Below are 21,381 nucleotides of genomic sequence, written 5' to 3' on the forward strand. Positions count from 1 at the left end.
AATGAACAACAAAGATTGGTGTTGCTAGCAACATTCATCTTGATCAATTTTTAAAAATTATCCAATACATAAATATACATATCTAAAAAATTCTGGACATTATCAAATTTATTAACCTACATGGATACGAGGGATACCAGAGTACAGTGGTACTCTTTAAAGCAGTACCTTGTTAAAATGTTTCTGAAGTGTTTTAAAGTTTATCAAATGAGTCTTAAGTCGAGATGAGGCAGAAATTAACCGAAATGTAATTGAATGGCAGAATAGGATCAAGGGGTTGAGTGCCATGTGGTTGGGTTTATTCCTATGAAAACTGATACTTGAAGTGAGAAATTGTCAAATCATTATTGTGCAATATTCATTTTCCAGTAACACAAAAACACATTTTCTTGACAGAATATTCAATTTATTTTGATTTAAAACTTTCCTTTTCATTTTATAATGCCTCAAAAACTTGTTTGTGCATCTCTCTAATTCTCTTTCTGTTATTGCTACAAATCCACTGCATAATTAATTATCAGGATGATTTAACAAATTAAGAGTTTGAGAAGTGGAACTTGCAGGTGATTTTCATTTTTCTCACAAATTAACATTTTGGCTGTGGAGAAAGTGGAGGTACCAAAGGAGCTGCACAGATACTCAGCATTTTATTTATATCTAGAGAGACTTGTGATGATTTGTTGGGTTCTGACTTTTCTGGTGTACCCAAAGACAAACTTGGTGAAGTTCGTAAAAGAGAATCCTCTTTGCTTTCATGACCTGTGAATAGAATATATTGAATAATAGGCTTAAAAATGTAAGTACTTTGGTAGATTTTACTAAATGTGACAGTGTTGTTACTAAAAACATTAATTCCTTTCCCAGTGGAACAGAAAGGAAACTTCCTAAGTGTACATGCATCCAGAATAGAATATAGAATACCATAACACAGTACATGCCCTTCAGCTCTCAAAGTTGTGCTGACCTATACATTCCTTCAAAAAAAAACAAAACCCTTTCTTCCTTACAGCCCTTGATTTTTCTTTCATCCATGTGCCTGTTTAGGAGTCTAAAAAAAAATTAACTCTGATGTCTCCCCAAAACATTCCTCCCTTCATTTTGTGCAGATGCCCTCTGGTGTTTGCTATTCCTGCCCTGGGAAAAAGGTGCTGGCTGTCCACCCAATCTCTGCCTCTCAGAATTTTGCAGACTTCTATTAAGGCTCCTCTCATCCTTCTTTGCTCCAAAAGAGCAAAGTCTCAGCTCTGCTAATCTTGTCTCACGTCTTATTTTTCAATCCAGTCAACATCCTGGTAAATCTCCTCTGCGCCTTCTCCATAGCTTCCACATCCTTCCCATAATGAGGTGACCAGAATTGAATACAATACTCTTAAGTGTGGTCTCACCAGAGATTTATAGAGTTGCAACCATGACCTTTTGACTCTTGAACTCAATCCCATGACTAATGAAGCTCAGTATCCCATAGGCTTGATTAACTATTTTCAACCTGAGGTGTATATATATATTTGGACCCTAAGGTTCCCCGACATTTAAGTATCCGACCTCCTAAGTCCACGTACCTGCATCAGCCAAGTCTCTGTAATGGTCACAACATTGCAATTCTACGTCCTAATCTATGCTCTGTTTATCTTATTAATTTTTAATTCTCCTTGTATTGAAATAGATGCATTTCAAATTCTCCCAATAGATTACATTTATGCTTCCTCCCTTGCCTATCCTTCCTTACAAACTCACAGTACACTGTATTTTCCTTTCTACCTTTTGCCCTTTTCTCTGGACTTGCACATTGATTCCCATCCCCCATCAAACTAAACTCTTCCCCAACAGCTCTAGCAAACTTGCTCGCCAGGATATTGTTGCCTTTCCAGTTCAGGTGCATCCTGTCCTTTTTATACAGGTCTGACCTTCCCCAGAATAGATCCCAATGATCCACAAATATGAACCTCTGCACTAGCTCTTCATCTGCCACAACTTCCTATTCCTACCCTTGCTGGCACAAGGCACAGGTAGCAATCCTGAGATTACCACCCTTGAGGTCCTGCTTTCAGCTTCCTTCCTAACTCCCTGTATTCCCTCTTCAGGACATGATCCTTACTCTTATCTATAGCTTATCTACACCATAGACCACCTCCTGCTTCAGAATCCTGTGGACTCGATTGGAAATGTCTCTGATGCTGGCACCTGGGAGGCAACATACCATCTGGGAGTTTCTATCTTGTTCACAGGACCTCCTATCTGTTGGCCTAGCTAACAAACCCCCGATCACTATCGCTCTCCTCCCCTTCCCTTCTTAGCTGAAAGGCCAGACTCTGCACCAGAGACCTGACCTCTTTAACTTGTCCCTGTTAGATCCTCCCTCCCCCCCCCCCCCCCCCTCACCAGATTCCAAAACTGGTGATCATCTTTTTGCATGAACTTGTATATCCTGAAATTCATGTTAAATCTGTGGTTTCAATAAGGCTTTGAAAACACATGTAGCAGAAATTTTTATCAGTTAATTTGGATTTTGATACCTGAACAATGAATGGCATTGGAAAATTTTAACTATTCAATTATGTTGTACTTGAAGTCTGCAGAAATTAATTGTTTTGAATTGACAATAGATGCAAATTATGAAAAATCTATCTTGCTAGAAAGCGAAAGTCAGCAGAAGGGGAGAAGTACGGAAGAAATTTGACTGCTTCATAGGAAAGGGGGCCCATAAACTTTGAGCAGAGCCAAAAAAAAGTTGAGAATGGCTGAACCATCACAATATTGTGCCCAGAAAGAGTAAAAGGGTTCTGCTCTTTTGGACCTAGAAGCCACATCTGCACAATGCATCAGGATCTTTTAAATAATTTACAGCATTGTTGGGTTACAGCAATGCAATGTTATATCTAACACACAATCATTTTGATTGATTCCTTGCACCACTAAAGTTGAGAGGCTTCTTTTACCTCTGTTCTTGTTTCACTTGCCACAAACTCCAAAAATAGCACTTTACAGAATCTGAGATTCTGTATCAGAGAACCAAATGTTTGTGTCTCGGTTCAATTATCCCATCATCTGGCTAGTTAATATTTGCATGTGGATGGCAGAGAAAATGTTTTTTTTTAAAGTGTGAATGTATTAAATTAGATAATGCAAATGCTGAATTACCTCCTAATTGAACTGTTCGATGGCTTGGAGTAGGTGGTTTTATTTTGCTTTCATTAACATTTTCCTGTGTTGCCTGTTCTTTTTCATGCTCGGTGGCATTAAGTACGTTAAATTCTGGGTTATCAAAATTGATGTATTGGTACAATATTCTCCGTTGTTTTCCAGCAGATGCTATAAAACAAAGGGAGCTGACTAACAAAGCAAACTAAATATCACATTTAAAATTAGCAATATAAAGTAAAATATGATCTTTAGAGCTACCAATTTATATTGATCCTTGAGCCAGTTAAATTCATTAAAAAGTTTGAGTTGTAGCAAGTATGTCAATAGCAAAACCTTATATACCTTGATATACCTATCTCGGCTGCACCATTTCATCGGATGCAAGGATCGACAACGAGATAGACAACAGACTCGCCAAGGCAAATAGCGCCTTTGGAAGAGTCTGGAAAAACAACCAACTGAAAAACCTCACAAAGATTAGCGTATACAGAGCCGTTGTCATACCCACACTCCTGTTCGGCTCCGAATCACGGGTCCTCTACCGGCATCACCTACGGCTCCTAGAACGCTTCCACCAGCGTTGTCTCCGCTCCATCCTCAACGTTCATTGGAGCGACTTCATCTCCAACATCGAAGTACTCGAGATGGCAGAGGCCGACAGCATTGAGTCCACGCTGCTGAAGATCCAACTGCGCTGGGTAGGTCACGTCTCCAGAATGGAGGACCATCGCCTTCCCAAGATCGTGTTCTATGGCGAGCTCTCCACTGGCCACCGTGACAGAGGTGCACCAAAGAAGAGGTACAAGGACTGCCTAAAGAAAGCTCTTGGTGCCTGCCACATTGTCCACCGCCAGTGGGCTGATATCGCCTCAAACCGTGCATTTTGCGCCTCACAGTTCAGCGGGCAGCAACCTCCTTTGAAGAAGACCACAGAGCCCACCTCACTGACAAAAGACAAAGGAGGAAAACCCAACACCCAACCAACCAATTTTCCCTTGCAACCGCTGCAACCGTGTCTGCCTGTCCCGCATCGAACTTGTCAGCCACAAATGAGTCTGCAGCTGACGTGGACATTACCCCTCCATAAATCTTCATCCGCGAAGCCAAGCCAAAGAAAAATATACCTTGATAAATCAATGCCCTCAGATATAGGTAGTTGAATTAACATAATACACCTTATTACATTAAATCTGGAGATATGGAGAATAGGAGATTCAATTGACCAAATGGGAACAATATATGCATTAATACTTTGGATTCCATACCTTTGTTTTACTGAAAAGAATGACAGTAGTTTGAGAATCTGTTTTCTCCTGTTACCTTGCGAACAGTTTAACTTGACTTTATAGCCATGGTAAAGTTGGTGGTAAATGTACCACCACAACATAAAATACTTTTTTTTTTTTGAAGATCACTTCCACACCACCCTTCTTTATTGTACTCTTTTCAAGTATGATAACGAATTTGGTGTTCATTTGTCCTGAACTGCACATAAACAAGTTTCTTGTTGACCTTTGCTCAGCAGGGAATGGGCAGAGTGGACAATCTTGCTTCAATCTGGCAGGGATAGAAGATTTACATAAACAATTTGGATTGGATTCCAATGTTAATTGTATTCTCCAAATCTCTAAAATAATAGATTTGTGTCTAGATTAATGTTGCTAAATCATGCAAATATTTGTGTATTGGTCTTACATATTTTGCTGTTTTCTGGAGTTACTGTAGGCATTTTTGGAGGAGTTGCTGTATTAAGCAGCACAATCCCGTCATTGCGTCTCTTTTTCTTATGGACTCTCTTCTGTTGTAAAGCAGTTGCTGAAAAATCAGGTTTATTGCTTTCACCCTCAGTATCTTTGTGCAAGTGTTCCTTTGTAAAATCTGGATGTTGAAAAATGTGTACTTCTGCAGTGGCCCTGAAAGTGTAAGCAAAAATGCATCTCATTAACATAACTACTATTAACTTCAATGTATCTAACAGAAAATTATTAAATACATGCTATGATTAATGTTAAATGCAAATAAAATTTATATTGTTATAATTTTGGCATCCATTTTGCTTTATTTCCCCAGAAATGTCATCACATATCTAGGAAATCCAACAAGTAACATTTCATGCAGGGCTCGGATAATCTTGTTTTTAATAACATTTCTGTGAAAAATATTAATTAATGGCTTTGATTTTTAAAAAAAATCTAAATACCAAAACAAAATGGTAGCAATTCTGGCATGCAATCTCACTCATGATCCTGGATCAGATATGGACTACACATTTATTTTGTGAGGAGAAGAGTTAAATATTTACAATGAATTACAAAGTGAGAAATGTAAGGAAAGTGTACCTTTGTGGGTCTTAGATAATTAGTGCAAAAATACAGTACATACTGGGATAAAACAGTTGTGGCTTCCTCCCATCCTCAAAAAAAAGTATAGGGTTCTTGGTTAATTTGGGTGTCATTGACTGGCACAGGTTTAAATGGTCAGAATTGGCTTCTATCTAAAAATGTTTTCCAAATCAGTTAGAAAGTATAGTGTTTTTCCCACCTAATAACCCTCCATTTTTCTCAGTTCCACATACCTATTTAATAAAAGATCCTATTGTACCTGCCTTGTCCACCATTGCCAGCAGGAAATTCCATGCACCCACAACTGTGTGAAAAATTTGCATCCCCCTGTACTTACTCCTAAGAACCTTTAAAACGATGCCCTCTCATGTCAGCCCTAGGATAAAGCCTTGCATCATCTTGTATACCTCCAACAGGTTACCCCTCATACTCTATCACTCCGAGAAGAACAAATCAAGTTCAAACAACCTATCCTCACAAGGCATGCTCTCTGATCCAGGCAACATCCTTGTAAATCTCCTCTGCCCTGTCAAAGTTTGAAGATCATTGACCTGAAACGTTAAATCACTCACTGGAGATGCTTTTAAGTAGAAACTGATGGTTGGATAATAAACTAAAATAATTTTGGAAAATGTGCAAAAATGTAAAGTATAAAGATGCACATATTATATCTAAAACCAATGTAACGTTGTGGCTGATTAGACAGATTGGATAAGATTCAATGGAATTTGAGTCAATGAAATGGGACTGCACTTAAAAGGAAAGGATTTTGATCAATGCTAAATATCCTTAGTGCTGGATAATTTAGGATCAATTTCAGAAGACAACACAATGGCTTTAAATTCACTCTTTGCAATTTGGGCAAAATTTCTCAGCAGGAACCATGAAATATGTTGAAAATACTCAGCAGGTCAAACAGCATTTACAAAAAGGTTATTGGCCATCCAGCCCCCACAACTGCTCTTGCTATTTATCAAGATCATGCCTGAGTCACCTTTCCTCCACTTTCTTAGCCTGCTCACAGCACCCTTGATTTCTTTATCAATTAAAAAAAAAATCTTTCAGCTTTGTATGAGGATTCTGCCTCTAGGGCTTTCTGGTGCAAAGGTTCTCAACTCTTTCAAAGAAGAAATTCTTCCTTTAAATTAATTTTTAAATGAATGCCCCTTATTCTGCCCTCTGCTGACTGTTTACCCTGTCCAGCCACCTAAGAATATGACATGTTTCAATAAGATTGTGTCTTTAAACTTGACAACAATCTGTTTAAGCTTTCCTCATTCAAGATCATAATTCCTAATGATAATGTTTAAGGAGAACAAAATTACATGTACCATCATGGTATGATTTCACTGTTTTTATACTTCAATATACTTGGCCTTTCCGATTACTGCATGCTGTTTTCAGTGCTTCATGGGTGTAACCCCCGATACTGGGTACTGCAGTTTTCTCTGCCATTGGTGAGTGCAGGGTCAATTATAACATTTAAGAAGAATTTGGACAGGCACATGGGAGGGAGAGGTATGGAGGGCTATGGACTGGGTGCACTCAGTGGGACCAGGCAAAAAAAAATGGTTTGGCACAGACCAGAAGGGGTGTGTCTCTGTGCTGTAATGCTCTATGGTTCTAAGTGCTACTGAGCCAGCTGAATGTTTCTGACATTTTCATTTTAGACTTTCAATATTCACAGTATTCTACTCTGATTCTCGCATTAAAGCAAGCAACTCCACCTTGTGGTCGTCTCACTCAGGCACACTGACAAGCAGGTAGGAGGAAATTCAAAAGATACTGGGGTTAAATGTTTTCTGAAGAAACTTGAAATCTTTTTTTGTTTTAATAAAACTAAAATATAGCTGATGTTGGAATTTAGAATAAAAAGCAAAATGCTGGAATCATCCTGCAAACAAAGACATTGCTGGTAGAGAAATATTTACACTTCCCGTTGATTACCTTTGATCAGAACTTTTTGGGTCAATATTTATTTTCTGTTTACATTTAAGAATTTAGCCTTTGCTCTAAGATTAGTATGTATTCAATCTTGTGGATACAGGATATTCCTTTGAAATCCATTAATAGCCTTATTATGTAGGCTAAAATATATTCAGTGGAATGAGCTTCAAGTTATTATATAGCATACATTCTACCTGATAGGATGAAACCATGGATTAGGCTTAGATATTTATATTATATTTAGATCTGTCATGGAGACGTCTGAAAATTTGCCTAGCCTCCACGTTCCATGATACAGCATGTGCTGTATACATAGACTTCAAATTTAGGGCAGATAAATAAAACCAAAGCAAATATTTACTGTAAAGGTGGTAGGATTGTCATCTGGAACAGTCACAGTGGTTGAGTATCCCTACCCTAGAAACAGGAAATGGTCAGTTTTTTAGCCTCTAAGGGCACCTTTCCCCATTAATCTAGACCAGTGGTTCTCAACCTTTTTCTTTCCACTCGCATACCAATTTAAGTATTCCCTATGCAATAGGTGGTCTGTGATTAGTAAGGGATTATTTAAAATGGTATGTGGGTGGAAAGAAAAAGTTTGAAAACCGCTGTTTTAATCGTACCTAATTGACTCGTTATGTGCATGGTTTCATAACTCCAAAGGAAATGGGCCAATGTCAATTTTTCTCAAGCAAAATATTTCAGTAACAATTTGATCTAGAACAGTGGTTTTCAACCTTCTCTTCCCACTTACATACCACCTTAAGCAATCCCTTACTAATCGCAGCACCAATGGCATAGGGATTACTTAAAGTAATATGTGAGTGGAAAGAAAAAGGTTGAGAATCACTGATCAAGACTAAAGTAAATTCTCAATGAATTTAAGCTCATGTTAACGCTGCTAGGAAAAATTTGATATGAACCATGTGTCATTAATCTTATGGCCCATTTACCCAGATACAAGACTTGCAATATACTACTTATATTGCAAGATAGAACTTAAGATAAAACTATCTTGAGAATTAAAAAACAAATTAGAATAATAATTTGTCTAAAAAAGCATTTCATTGGCAAATATTATAGTAAAACTATAGTATTCAATAGAATCTTCCACATTTCAGGAACAAAATTAAATTTTAAAAATGTTTTACTCCAACATAATTTTACAGTAGTTCTTTAACTTGTTTTACATTAGAAAATTTGGGGTTCATACTATAAATACAATCTTCATATTATAATAATTACAACATCAAAATTCAAACAGATATGCTGCAAAGGATCTGATCAATTGTGCACAGAAATCAAGTTTTAATGCAAATAATGGAGAAAAAATATATTCTAAATGATTATGAAGCTTTGTGTCAATACTCAGGCTGTAATTTTCTTTAAAATGTAATCCTAATTAAGTTAGAAAAAATATCTAATTATATCCAATCTGAGCATTCACTAAAAGAGCCAGATAACAGTGATATTGTAGCTGGGGACATGTCCAAATTAATTTAAATATGTTTACTGTGCAAGATGTATCCAAAAATATGCTACATTATTGGTTATGTTATAGATAAGGAAGCCCTGGAGAATGCTCAATTATAGCCTCAAAGCACTAATGCTTTTTGTAATGTCATTGTTTGTGCTTTCTCAAAAATACATTTTTGAAGGTAGTCATGTAATCATTTTTTGTTATTTATATTAATATGAAACTGAATAAAGATAATTGCATATCACAATACAGTAATTTTGATATTTTCATAATGTCATTTTCTTGACAGTATTCTTTTCCATCTATTCACAACCTTGCCTCTCCCCATCTCTGTAACTTCCCTGAGCTTCACAAACCTGTCTTTCCTCAACCAGGACATATCCCTTGTATCTGTCTTAGCCACCCTTCATCTTACCACTGCAGGTCTTTTCATCTTTATGATTTCCACTCTATGCATTCCACCCTCTCCTCCAAGTTCCCAATACAGGCTCAACATTTTCTCTTTTTTTTTGGTTAAGCTGTATTTCTCACATGACTGTGAATCGCTTGAGATATTTTCCATTATAGATGCCATTATGCAAGTTGGTGCTTGGAGCTATCTTCTAGGTTAATTTAAATGCTAGTCCCATTCTTGTTTTTTTTTAATTAATGACAACATTAAATCATTTAGAATGAATATGTTAATGTCTATGCAATCAGGTGAGCTAGAGAAAAAAATGGGCATGTTTAAAACTGCCATTTTGTAACATCATTTGTTCATAATTACTAATCTTTTTTAATTAGCACATACTCCATTTAGTTTAAATATAGATTCCAAGATGTTATTCAGATCACTCTGTGCTTGGAGGTGTTTTCTCCACTGTTACAATTCTGTATAGCAGCATATTTGTATTTTGTAAAAATCAGCCGTATGCAAATATTGTTATGGAAAAACAATATTCAAAGGAAAGAATATGTTCAGATGAGCTAATTAATTAAGCAATCATTTAAATTTACTTCATAAAATTTGGAATAATTACTGAAGCAGATGTTTTGACTATTGCAATTATTGTGTAGAAAATTTGTAGATAAAATTAAGGACTATTGAGAAATGATATGAAAAGCAAGCTGTCTCAATTTGTGCAATATTGTCAGTTTTTTTGTTATTAAAACTACACTTATCTTGACAATCAGTTTGTCAATTCAATGACTTACTTTGCCACCTTTTTTTTAAATCCATAGGTACACAGTAAACTGTGCAGCATGGACATACTCGAATTGTTCCTTAGCTCAGGTAGCAGCTCCCCATACATGTTAATTTCTTCTTCATAAACTTTTTCATTCACCAGAAGTGATTTTCCTTTCTCATCCCACTGAAACAGAATGTTAACAGCAAAGCAATGTTCATATTGTTTATCTTAAATTAAGGATAAATTCCATGTGAAATATAGCTTTACTGACATACAAAATTTTTAAAAATTCACTTGGCTTTTCTAGATGCATTTTTAACTTCCACTGGCTTATGTTAATGACATCAACTTGAAATGAGACAGTTATTTCCACCACCTTATTCTCTGAGGTAATCTCTCAGAATTCACATTAGCTTGCTTCCACTCTAGCTTGTGTTCTGAGGCCAATAGGAGTTGAATACAGATGATTTTGAATTGAATTTGCTTATTGTCACATGTACCAAGATTTTGTGAAAAGAATTGGGAAAAAATTTAAGTTCTTGGGAATCACTATCTCAGAGGATCTTTCCTGTGCCCAACGCACTAATGCCATCATGAGGAAAGCACGTCAGCACCTCTATTTCCTCAGGAGTTTGGTATGACATCAGAAACCCTGGCAAATTTCTACAGATGTGTGGTGGAAAGTGTGCTAACCAGTTGCATCACAGTCAGGTATGGGCCGTGAGTGTAAAGCCCTGTAAAAGGTACTGGAAAAAACCCAGACATCACAGGCAGAACTCTCACCACTATTGAGAACATCTACAGGGAATGCTGCCATTGGAGAGCAGCAGCAATCATCAAGGATCCACACCACCCAGCAGCACATGCTCTGTTCTCGCTCCTACCATCAGGTAAGAAGTCTAGGTGCCACAGGACTCGCACTACCAGGTTCAGGAAAAGCTGCTACCCTTCCACCATCAGACTCCTCAACAACAAACTTCACAGGGACTGATTTAAGGACTCTTGCACTTTATTATTTTCCTCTTTATATTGCACAATCAGTTGTTTACATTTCTTTGTTTACATGTGTACAACGTGTACTGTTTTTGCACTACCAATTTATTTAATTTAGACATACAGCACAGTAACAGGCCATTTCAGCCCACAAACCCGTGGTGCCCAATTACACCCATTTGACCTATAACCCCTGGTACATTTTGAATGGTGGGTGGAAACTGGAGCCCCCAGGAGAATGTACAAACTCCTTATAGACAGTGTGGGATTCAAAACCCAGTCCTGATCAATATGCCAATTGTGCCGCCCCACAAATGGTGTTATGTCATAGACCAGCAGCAATAGAAATTCACAAAGACAGTGTTATTGTTTTTATTTTAAATCACATTTATTAATAACTACTAATCATACTGGTTAAATCAAACCCAACAATGTGCTAATATAATTGTGTATATGTCAGATACCCCAACATTAGGCACAATTCTGGAAAGTCATTCCAAAGTTCAGTCTTAGAAATCCTGTGTTGAAACGGAGACTTTTAAACTGATGCCCAGAAGTAATTATGAAGGAGGTAGGGGAGACTGAGTGATCGGACTGCTGAAAACTCATGAATCCTTGTCGAGTTTCTTGCTGAGAAATATCGGGTGAACGGTTGTCACAACTCCCCTTTTCCTTGTGTAGGGGTAATGAAATATGTAACTTCCTCTGTCTCTAAAACCCAGGTACGGGTCAATCGAAATAACAGGGAGAATCAGCCGAATTGTCCATTTCACACAGAGTCACTCCACCTCAGTGTTCCATGAGATAGCTGGTGGTCAATAAAGAATCCTGTTCCTTCCAATGTTCCACTCACATAACTCTCTCACCACCTGTGTCCCTGGATAAAGCAACAAATGTTCTTTCTCTTCATCCAGAGCATCAACTTTGGGTATAGTCTGTACTAGTTGCCATCCATTCTCTCCACAGCCGTAAATGTTTGCAGTCAGTACTAGCCCTTAAAGTGATACTCAAACTAAAGGAAACGTGAACTTGTAATAGTTGAAATTCTGTCTGGCCTTCAGGACAAAGAATATCAGGGTTGTAGGTGATGAAGGGTTAGGGTTAGGTAAGCTGCTGATGGACAGCTGCTTTCAGATTTATTGTCAATGTCTAGGCTCCAGGGTGGAGGAGTAGGCCCACTAAATGCTATAGGAACTCAGCCAGTCTTTCAGCATCCATGGGAGACAAAGATATATTGCTGATGTTTTGGGTCTGAGCCTTTGTTCAAGGAATGAGTAGAAAGTTGGAAATCTCAGAATACAGACAATGCTGGCCGGGGGAGGAGTCCAGACCAACAAAAGGTGTAAGGGAATGGGATAGGGAATTGAAATAAGTGGCCACTGAGTGATCCATGCTATTGTGGTGGACAGATCCGAGGGGCTGAACAAAGTGATCACTTAGTCTGCGTCCAGTCTTGCCGATGTAGAGTAGACCACAATGGGAGACAAAAAGTGCGTGCTTACCTTTGTTTGGCAGCATCCTGGGATCTGTAGGCTGCACGTGGCCATGTTGCTTCGGTTGCATGCATGGTGGTTTTGTGTATCGTGTTTGGAGCGCAAATTCTTGATTGTTAGTGCACGTTGAACAATATGGCAGTATAGATGAAGAGGGTGAGTGAGGATTGCATATTTTTGTTGACTGTTATCACAGATATTTGGTTACTACAGATGGTAAATTATTTAGAAATCATTAAAGAAGATCGTTACCACAGTCATTATTATTATTGGAACATTACGTAATTATAGATCGCTACAAGTCTTAATAAATAAACCATTTAAAACTCATCTGGACTTTGTCATGAATCAATTGAAATGCATCACAAACAAGAGCGCCCCCACCCCCCCCCCCCCCCCCCATCCAGCCTCCAAGCAGCTTTGTGGATAATAGTCACTACATTTTAATCAACAAAAATATTGTTGGAATAGAAACTAGAAAAATAGAAGATAGAAAATTATCCCTTTTTGGTTTGGAGTGATACTGAATTCAATATAGTGGCCATATTATAAAAGAGTGGGGGGGAAATCTACTGCAAGGATTAATCTACAGCAGTGGATTTCAAACTTTTTCTTTCCACTCACATACCACCTTAAGTAATCCCTCACTAAACACCATTATCTATTGTTTGGGGCTGGTGGTGGGCTGTCAGGGATGGTGGGGCGGTGGGCTTCAGATTGTTCAAACTGAGGACAAACCCACAGACGAGCTTAGTCACAATCTAGCAGACCTAGCATCAAATCTAGGGTTAGGGTTAGCAGCCCACAGCAACAGAGAGCGGAACAACGGTATTATTATTGAAAATACTATTCCTGTGGTCCTACTTGCATGTTTTTCCAAGTTTTAAATGATTACTTGTAAATACACTTAAAAATACAGTACACCTACACATCCTTACCTGAATTGGTCCCAGAATGCCAGAAATGCCTTTTACACTGCCATTGTTCTGTGTATTTTACTAGGTCTGATGCCGGAAAAAAGCCAGGATTGGAATGACCCCCCACCCCACACCCCCATTCTGTCTCTGTGCTTTTTACACAGCAAATGTTCCGGGATAAAGGAGCAAATGTCCCAGAATGAAAGGGCAGTGTAAAAAGTCAAATAACATCAAAAACTCTCCCAACAGTGAGCAAAGATGTGAAGAGGTCCAAGTCACAGCCTTGATCGAAATTGGAAAAAAAAGTATCTTTGGTGACAGTAGCAGATGAGAAAAATGAGAGTTTGCCTGCTGTGAAGAGCTGTTTGTTCTCTGAAGTTGGACATGCTTTGGAGATGTATTCACAGTTGGAAAAGAAGACGCATCGTGAGAACATTGGTTTCTTAAAGGGAAATGGAGTATGTTTTGGCTGTATGTGTAAAGGTCACATCAGCAAAAAACTGCAAGAAGCGAATTAGCTGCAACATATGTGGATCAAAGCATCCGAGAATGCTGCATATTCACCAAGGAAAGGAGGAAATAGAAAATGAGCAAGCAGAAAAAAGGAAGCAGCTGAAAAATAGCCTTGGTTCAGATAAGTGGTCTTACTGGGGCCGGTGAGGATAACCAAACTCTCAATAGTGCCCGTACAAGTCAAGGCCAAGAATCAAAATGCAACAATACTTACGCATTTCTTGACCCAGGAGGCTCTGTATCATTTTGTACAATAGGGCTAATGAATAATTTTAAGGGAAAAAGGTCACATATTCTATTGAGAACTGTGAGTCAAGAGCAGGTCATTGAAACCAGGATTGTTTCAGACAGATGTAGCTGGGTTGGACAGCAGCAAATCTTGTGATCTCCCAGGCATATACACTCAGAAGACTATGCCTGTGCACAAAGGAAACATCCCACATCAAAACTATATCAAATGGTGGTCTGATCTGAGAAATATTTATCTACCTGAAATTAGCTGAGATAGAGATGCTGATTGGCTCAGATGTACCAAAGGCTCTTGATCCACTAGATGTAATATGGAGTGTGGGAGACAGACTTTACACTGTCAAAATCATGTTTGGTTGGATGATCAATTGACCTTTAGGAGGAAATAATGATATTGTTCAGGAGCAGGTCAGTAACCAGTGTCAACAGGATTTCAGTTGTGAAACGTGAACTGTGAGAACAGCAGTTCAGGACTTAAATAAGAAAGCCATTTCTGAAGAAAATAAAACAGATCAATGTGAAAATAATTAAAATCATGCTGACGAAAATAAATCAGAAGCATTTAAAACCAACACTGAAGAAATTTTCATCAGAAATAGATGAAAAAATCTATCTGAAAGTAGCTTCTGTACCCCAGAGGCTACAGTAAACAAGGTCAATTAAAATATCTTGCAGCATACCGCAAAACTGGAACAGAGCAAATTGCAGATGGAATAAAGGAGTATTTGGCTGTAAAACTGGTGCAACTGCCTTCAGAGAACAAAATTTTGAAAAAGGACTTGGAAATATTGGACAATTATGAAAACAGTAACCAGAAAAATTTTGTTTGTACTTGGAAACAAAACTGATTTTCAGAAAAATGGGAATGAATTTAATGATTCTTCAGTTTTGAAAGTGACCAAGAGAAAAGAGCAGCTGACAAGAATGGAGATTTAATTATAGATAGAATTCGCAAGGCCAGAGAGCAGAAGAAAAGAAGAACTGCTGAAGAAATTAATGTAGCTATTGAGGAAAGGGATTTAGTCTTATCAAGATGAATACAGTTGGAGGAGGAGATTCATCTTTTGAAAGAGAACAAGTCATTGGTTAATAACACAAGACAACTGACTACAGAAAACAATCAAGAATGTATCTTGAAGGCTCAGCTAATAATGATGCAGAAAGAAAGAGATATTGCATTTCAATAATGTAAGAAACAAGATGAAGAAATTCAGACACTTCGAGTTTATTACAGCAGGGCAGAAAGTAGAAGTACCAATACATCATATGACCCTCTCATTCCAGGTCAAGCTACTAACTTCTGAGAAGATTACTTTCCTATTGAAAAAATTGAATGCTGAGTGAAAATCTAATAAAAGGCCTCAAAATAAATGTCCAGAAAATGGGACTGAATTGGAAGTTGTAAAATTGGATCTGGAATTGCAGGAAAAGGCAATAGAAGTCAGAGTGGCTGACAAGACTGCAGTTCTAGTTGAAGAGATCTGTAGGAAAAATAAGTGGAATCAACCTACTTCTTTCCAGAAGGATTCTACAAATACTGTGGTTATTGATGAGCTTGAAGAACCAATGTCGTTTGAATCTTACCTTATCAGTGACCAACCAGAGAAAAGAAAGAAAAAGATGAGCAAATCTGTCCATTAGAATCAAGAAGATCAGATCAACTTCAAAATCTGGTTCGAAGAGCTCAAACTCTTCCTGTGAGAAGCAAAATGCTGAAGAAAAGAAGAAAGCCAAACAACAGGCTGAAGACGTGCCTCACATTAAACCCAAAAGGAAAGCTGTGTTTATTCAGTCTGAGGAAGATCTGAAATTTACTGGTCGTTATTTTAACTTGAAGATGCAAGTGTACACTGAACTGTTTATCTTCCAAAGATGATGCATTCCAAAGAACCATGCATTCGAGTTCTTCAAAATAATGTGGATTCTATTCACGAAGTTGGAGGAGTGCCATTTGAAATATTGGAGCTTGTATTAGAGCGGTGTACCTCTAATATCACATTGAGAACTACAAACCAGTGTTGTAGAAGCAGATCATTTGTGGTTAAGACACTGTCAGAAATCTTTAAAACTCAGGACAGATACAACAAAATCTAGCTTTTATAGGTGTTATGGGGCCTGGACAGTTTTATTTTTGGACCAGGGACAGGACTGAATATGCAGCGGGCGAGAGAGGAGCGCATGCTGTGGGAAATGCTGAAGCAGCGTGGTGAAAAAGCGAACAGCTGTTTGAAGTGCGAGAGTAATACGCTGGGAGAATTGACAGCTGTCAGGAATGTGAGAGCCCTGCGCTGAAGCTGGTGGGCTTGTAGACAGCGTGCCCACTGTTTTCAACCCCTTTCTGCCAAACAGGAGAGCTGAAGACACATACTGGGCCTGTTGAAGAGCACAGCATGCTGAGTTTGAACAGTTAGTCAGGCGACAGTTAGTCGGACAGTGGCTAGTCAGATGGTCGGTCTGTGTGTGGGTGCTCACCCGGCAACTTCAACAGACAGGAGGCTGAGTTGCTTCGTTCGCAGGTGGCAGTATTGCTGTGAGAACTATCTGTCAGTGTGTTCACCCAGCAGCTTCAGTTAGAGGAAGAGACTGAGCTGCTTTGTCCGTGGTGCCAACACTGTTGTCCTGACAGCAGTTTGTGACACTCTGACTCCCAGAATGTGTGTGTCTGACCTGTGCTTCTCCAGTCCCCTTTCAAGAGGAGGATTTTGTGTGGCAGAAGTCACTTGACAACCCAAGACAGGGTTTTAGAGAAGACTCGTATGACAGAAGGTCACTTGGTAACCCTAAAAATGGAGGGTCCAGACCTAGTGATAGTGACTAGGAGGTCATTGTGAAAATTCCCTTTGTGAAGAAATTAAAGGTGGTCGTTACCACATTAGGAAACTCAGGACATCTCTTTCCATATCCAACTAAAAGACCTGTAAGAAATCCCTTAGACTATTATCTGGATAAATGTCTGTCTTTTATCAGCAAGTTAGTCAGTCCACCAAACGGACATATTTTGCTTCTGTTTCTCAATTCAGTCACATACTGATCAATACTTTCTTCTGTTTTCAGTATAGACATGAAAAATCTGTCCCTTTCAAACATCACATTACTTTTAGGTATGCAGTATGCCTTAAACTGTTCCATTATTTTTCTGAGTTTCATTTTGTCTCCTTCAGCAGCAAATGTGAATTTATTATATACACCCAGGCTTCATCACCAACGACATGTAAGAAAACTGACGCTTTCACTTTATCACTTTTCTCATCTGCTCCGACTGCCACAAAATACAATCCAAAATGTTGTTTAAATCTGTTTCGATTTTCAGCTACATTACCTGTCAGCTGAAGTTTCGCTGGTCGATGTAATCCTTCCATTTTTCACTTTGTTAGCTTCTCTTCACTGATCAGTTGCTGACTTTAGATTTTACCTTTGAAAATATTTCCTTTTAATTTTCTTCATCCTACTTCTGACACCATGTTTCATGTGTAAGTTCTTAGACAATACATGGATGAAGGAAAAGATTCTTTAAAGTCGTTGTAAACAACACGAGGCATGCCATGAGACTGCAAGTCTCTATTACAGATGTACATTCTATGAGTCAGCCCCCTGCTGGCAGCCAAATCTAATCAAACAGTAAGGCATTGCTAGTTGCAACCATGATCACTATCATTACACTTACCTTGCTAAATATGGTGTCCTAGGGTTCGTAGGCAGTGCGTCGCCATGTTTCTTCTTGCATGCATGCATGAGTGCCGGCTGGTGCATGCGCAATGGATTGGAGTACTGGGGCCACCCGGCGCATGCATGGTGGGTTGATTTACTGGGGTCGATTGGCGCATGCGCGGTGGGCCCGCGGACGGTGGAATGAGTAGTTCTGGCCTGATTGGCAGCATTTCAATATAGAGTGGAGTAGTGGCGGCTTTGAAGGAGGGTGAGTGAGGCTCCTTAATCACTTCTTTCAGTTCTTTATTTATACTGTATGAATGCAGGTATTGTATGTAATATGCCAAATGATAAATCATTAAATAGAAAATAGGGCTCTAGCAGAAAATCACTGATTTATGTTGAAATAGCTAGGATTTTGCGGGATTTATATAGGCAAAAAAAAGTTTCATATTAGAATTTTTATTTAATAAGTTGATTATATGTTTGCATGTTTTTGCAATATAGTTTAAATTTTATTAAAATATATTTTTTGAAACACACTGTTGAGTATTTATGCATGTGTATGTATATATAAATCTCTTGGTGCCTGCCACATTGACCACCACCAGTGGGCTGATATCGCCTCCAACCATGCATCTTGGCGCCTCACAGTTCGGCGGGCAGCAACCTCCTTTGAAGAAGACCGCAGAGCCCACTTTACTGACAAAAGACAAAGGAGGAAAAACCCAACCCCAACCCACCAATTTTCCCTTGCAACCGTGCCTGCCTGTCCCGCATCGGACTTGTCAGTCACCAACGAGCCTGCAGCAGACGTGGACATACCTCTCCATAAATCTTCGTCTGCGAAGCCAAGCCAAAGAAAGATATATATATATATAAATAAAACTATGACCAAGTCCTCAGGGCAGGCATTGCAAATTGGAGGAACAACACCTCACCTTCCGACTGGGTACCTTTCAACCAGAAGGCATTAATATAAACTTTTCTGGCTTTCATTAACCCCGCCTTCCCCCAGCTCTGTCTCTCTCTTCCCGGTGCAGACATAATGAATTCTCACCTCTCCCCTTATCATATCCTGCTTTATGCTAATTTTGCATATTCCCTGAACAAGGGCTCAGGCCTGAAACATTGGCAATGGACACTGAAAGGCCTGCTGAGTTCTTCCAGCATCTCTGTACTGTTAAGAGTCCAGAGGACCCCAAAACCCAGCAGCAATAGATATGCACCACGACGAAGGGTTACTTGAACAAAAGTTGCTTTTAATTATCTTTGAACATGAAAATAGAATAAAACATCTCTATTGACTCACTTAACCCCCCCCCCCCACTTCTAATGCTAAGCGCACATATAACCATTTACGGAGCAGAAACAGGCCATGTTGGCCTTTCGAGTCCGCACTGGTTCACTGATTTTGTGCACCCTCTTCAGGCATTGGTCCCAGTAGATCTTCATTCAATAACGATGGGCGAATTCAATGCAGGTGGAATCAGACGTAGACTATGCTGTAATGGCTGTGCTGCTGCTGGTGGTGTGGATCCAAGAGATCAGGGAATGGAAATACAGACGTGTGTGCAAGTTCAGCAAAGTTCTTTGGTTCACGGTCCAATCTCACTGGTTGCAGGCAATTCTTGGACTGTGCACAGAAGTTAGCATGAATGAAGTTCACCAGGCTTTGGTGCTTAACAGGTAAATGGTTACCACTCAGAAGGGTTCTTGTTGGTTTTCAGAGAGAGTTTTTCTTGTTTCAGGGCACCACAGAGTCCCTTTCTGTTTCTCCTATTCCAAGGGAAACACTGGACAGGCAGTCCTCTCCTTTGACCAGGTCGTCTTCCAGAACTTGTCCCTCTGGAACCGATGTCTGTGTCTCTCCTTCCTCCTCTCTGAGAGCAGAGTCTGCTCTCTCCCTGCAAAGATCACATGACCCTCCAGACAGTAAATGCTCTTTTCCAGACAAAGCTGCTACTGCCTGTTGTTACATTTGTTGCCCTTTTGCAAATGACACTCCATCATGAGTCTGAGCTCTCCTGCAAAAATTGTGTTTTAAAGTGTTTGTGTGTGACCTGCTCCAACAAAACCTTCCCAATTGATCTCCCAAACACCTCTATATATTCTGTCCGAGTAGTTACCACAGCGCCTGCAATCCCCCGTTTTAACGGAGTAGGCCCGGTCGCCATGGCAACGCAGCGCCGCTCACTCACACAGAGACCTCGCACCTCCGGCTTCTCCATCGTCGCCGCCAGGTTGGCCCAGAATCTCGGCACGGGCGCCTTGCACGGGCTGGAAGCGCATTGGCTTTCGATGGACGACATGGCTTTATTTTCGTTCACCACGCGGCGGCAGGACTGGCCGGCTCCGTGTTGGGGTGCGAGCAGCCGGGCCAGGGCCGGAAGTTGCCGCTCAATTCTCCTTTGCAAAGCCTGCTCCCTTTTCACTTGCCTTTCCACGCTTGTTTTCACCGCTCATGGGCGTGCACCTCATTTTCTAATGTGCAAGGCTGCCCTTGCTTCAAGGATACAGGGCCAGCAATGGCCGTTGTATAGGACGAGCGACGAAACTCTCCCCTTAAGATTGGGTTCGTCCTATACCCCGGACCTACAATTCTCCACGCTGGCGATGTCACCTCCCTGCCGGCTCCGATTCCTATTGCGCATGCGCGCTAGGGATTTGCGAAGTCTCACCGCACTTCCGCAGGGTCCAGCAGGCCGGTCACGGGTAAATTGCTTCGTACGTGGTTGAAACGGCCTGTTACAGGAACCGACGGTGGTTTAAAAATATCCGAATAAAATTGAAACCTTTACATGATGATTTGTTAATAAAATACTGTGATTTGTTTTTTTTTAACAGCGGTAAGTGCTGGATTTAGGGTTCTCTTACACAAAGGGTGTGGCTCAAACCAACGTATTAGATGGAAATTCCGGAGTCATCGGATACAACGGCATATTCTACTCGCCTCTCCCTGTAGCCCTTGTGAAGTATTGATTGGATCCACTCTTGACTGACGGCCATGGTATGACTTTAATGCTACTAAAAGTTTTAGGGTTTGAACCAAACAGTGGTGAAGTAGAGTACCACCTGCCTTGGACTTTCTAACGAAGCTGGCAGAATTCGCAGATTTTTTGGCACATTTGCATGTTGCATTTCGACCCCAGCATCTGCAGACATTCTTGTTGTTTAATTCCTTGCAATTATTGCAGTGCAGTCTGTAGTGAGTAAACATTGAAGCCTTGGTGCATTGATGGTGGATTTTAGAACATTTCAGGTGGTTGACAGGCTGCAATTGAAGTTCATTATTATCTTTTGGATGGTCAATCTTCTCGCATGTTACTGAATTTGTACATTCCCAGGCAGGTAGAGAGTAGTAAATTTAAAACTACATTGGAAAGTGAGTTACTCATTACAGTATGCCAAACCTTTTTTTAAATTGTGTGACTGGTTTAGTTTTTTTTTGTCGAATGGTGAACCCCAATGTTTGGATTTTGGTGGCTG

General features: G+C 39.6%; 1 protein-coding gene across 5 annotated transcripts; it reads right to left on the bottom strand.

Moving 5' to 3' along the window:
* Positions 1-390: 390 nt before the first annotated feature.
* Positions 391-20,542, bottom strand: LOC138744802 (uncharacterized protein C16orf86-like). 5 transcript variants are annotated; one of them, XM_069901492.1, is made up of 5 exons: positions 20,109-20,542; positions 10,105-10,262; positions 4,837-5,054; positions 3,139-3,309; positions 391-759 (listed from the first exon to the last, which is right to left on the bottom strand). In XM_069901492.1, exons 1-5 carry the CDS (start codon positions 20,202-20,204, stop codon positions 587-589), a joined length of 816 nt encoding a protein of 271 aa, XP_069757593.1. In that variant the 5' UTR covers positions 20,205-20,542; the 3' UTR covers positions 391-586. The 5 variants fall into 5 exon arrangements, with proteins under 5 accessions (XP_069757593.1, XP_069757591.1, XP_069757590.1 ...); XM_069901490.1 differs by having other exon boundaries at positions 20,094-20,542; XM_069901489.1 differs by having other exon boundaries at positions 20,022-20,542.
* Between the last annotated feature and the right edge of the window lie 839 nt (positions 20,543-21,381).

The sequence above is a fragment of the Narcine bancroftii genome, chromosome 10 (assembly GCF_036971445.1).
Source record: "Narcine bancroftii isolate sNarBan1 chromosome 10, sNarBan1.hap1, whole genome shotgun sequence".
Taxonomy (NCBI): Eukaryota; Metazoa; Chordata; class Chondrichthyes; order Torpediniformes; family Narcinidae; genus Narcine; species Narcine bancroftii.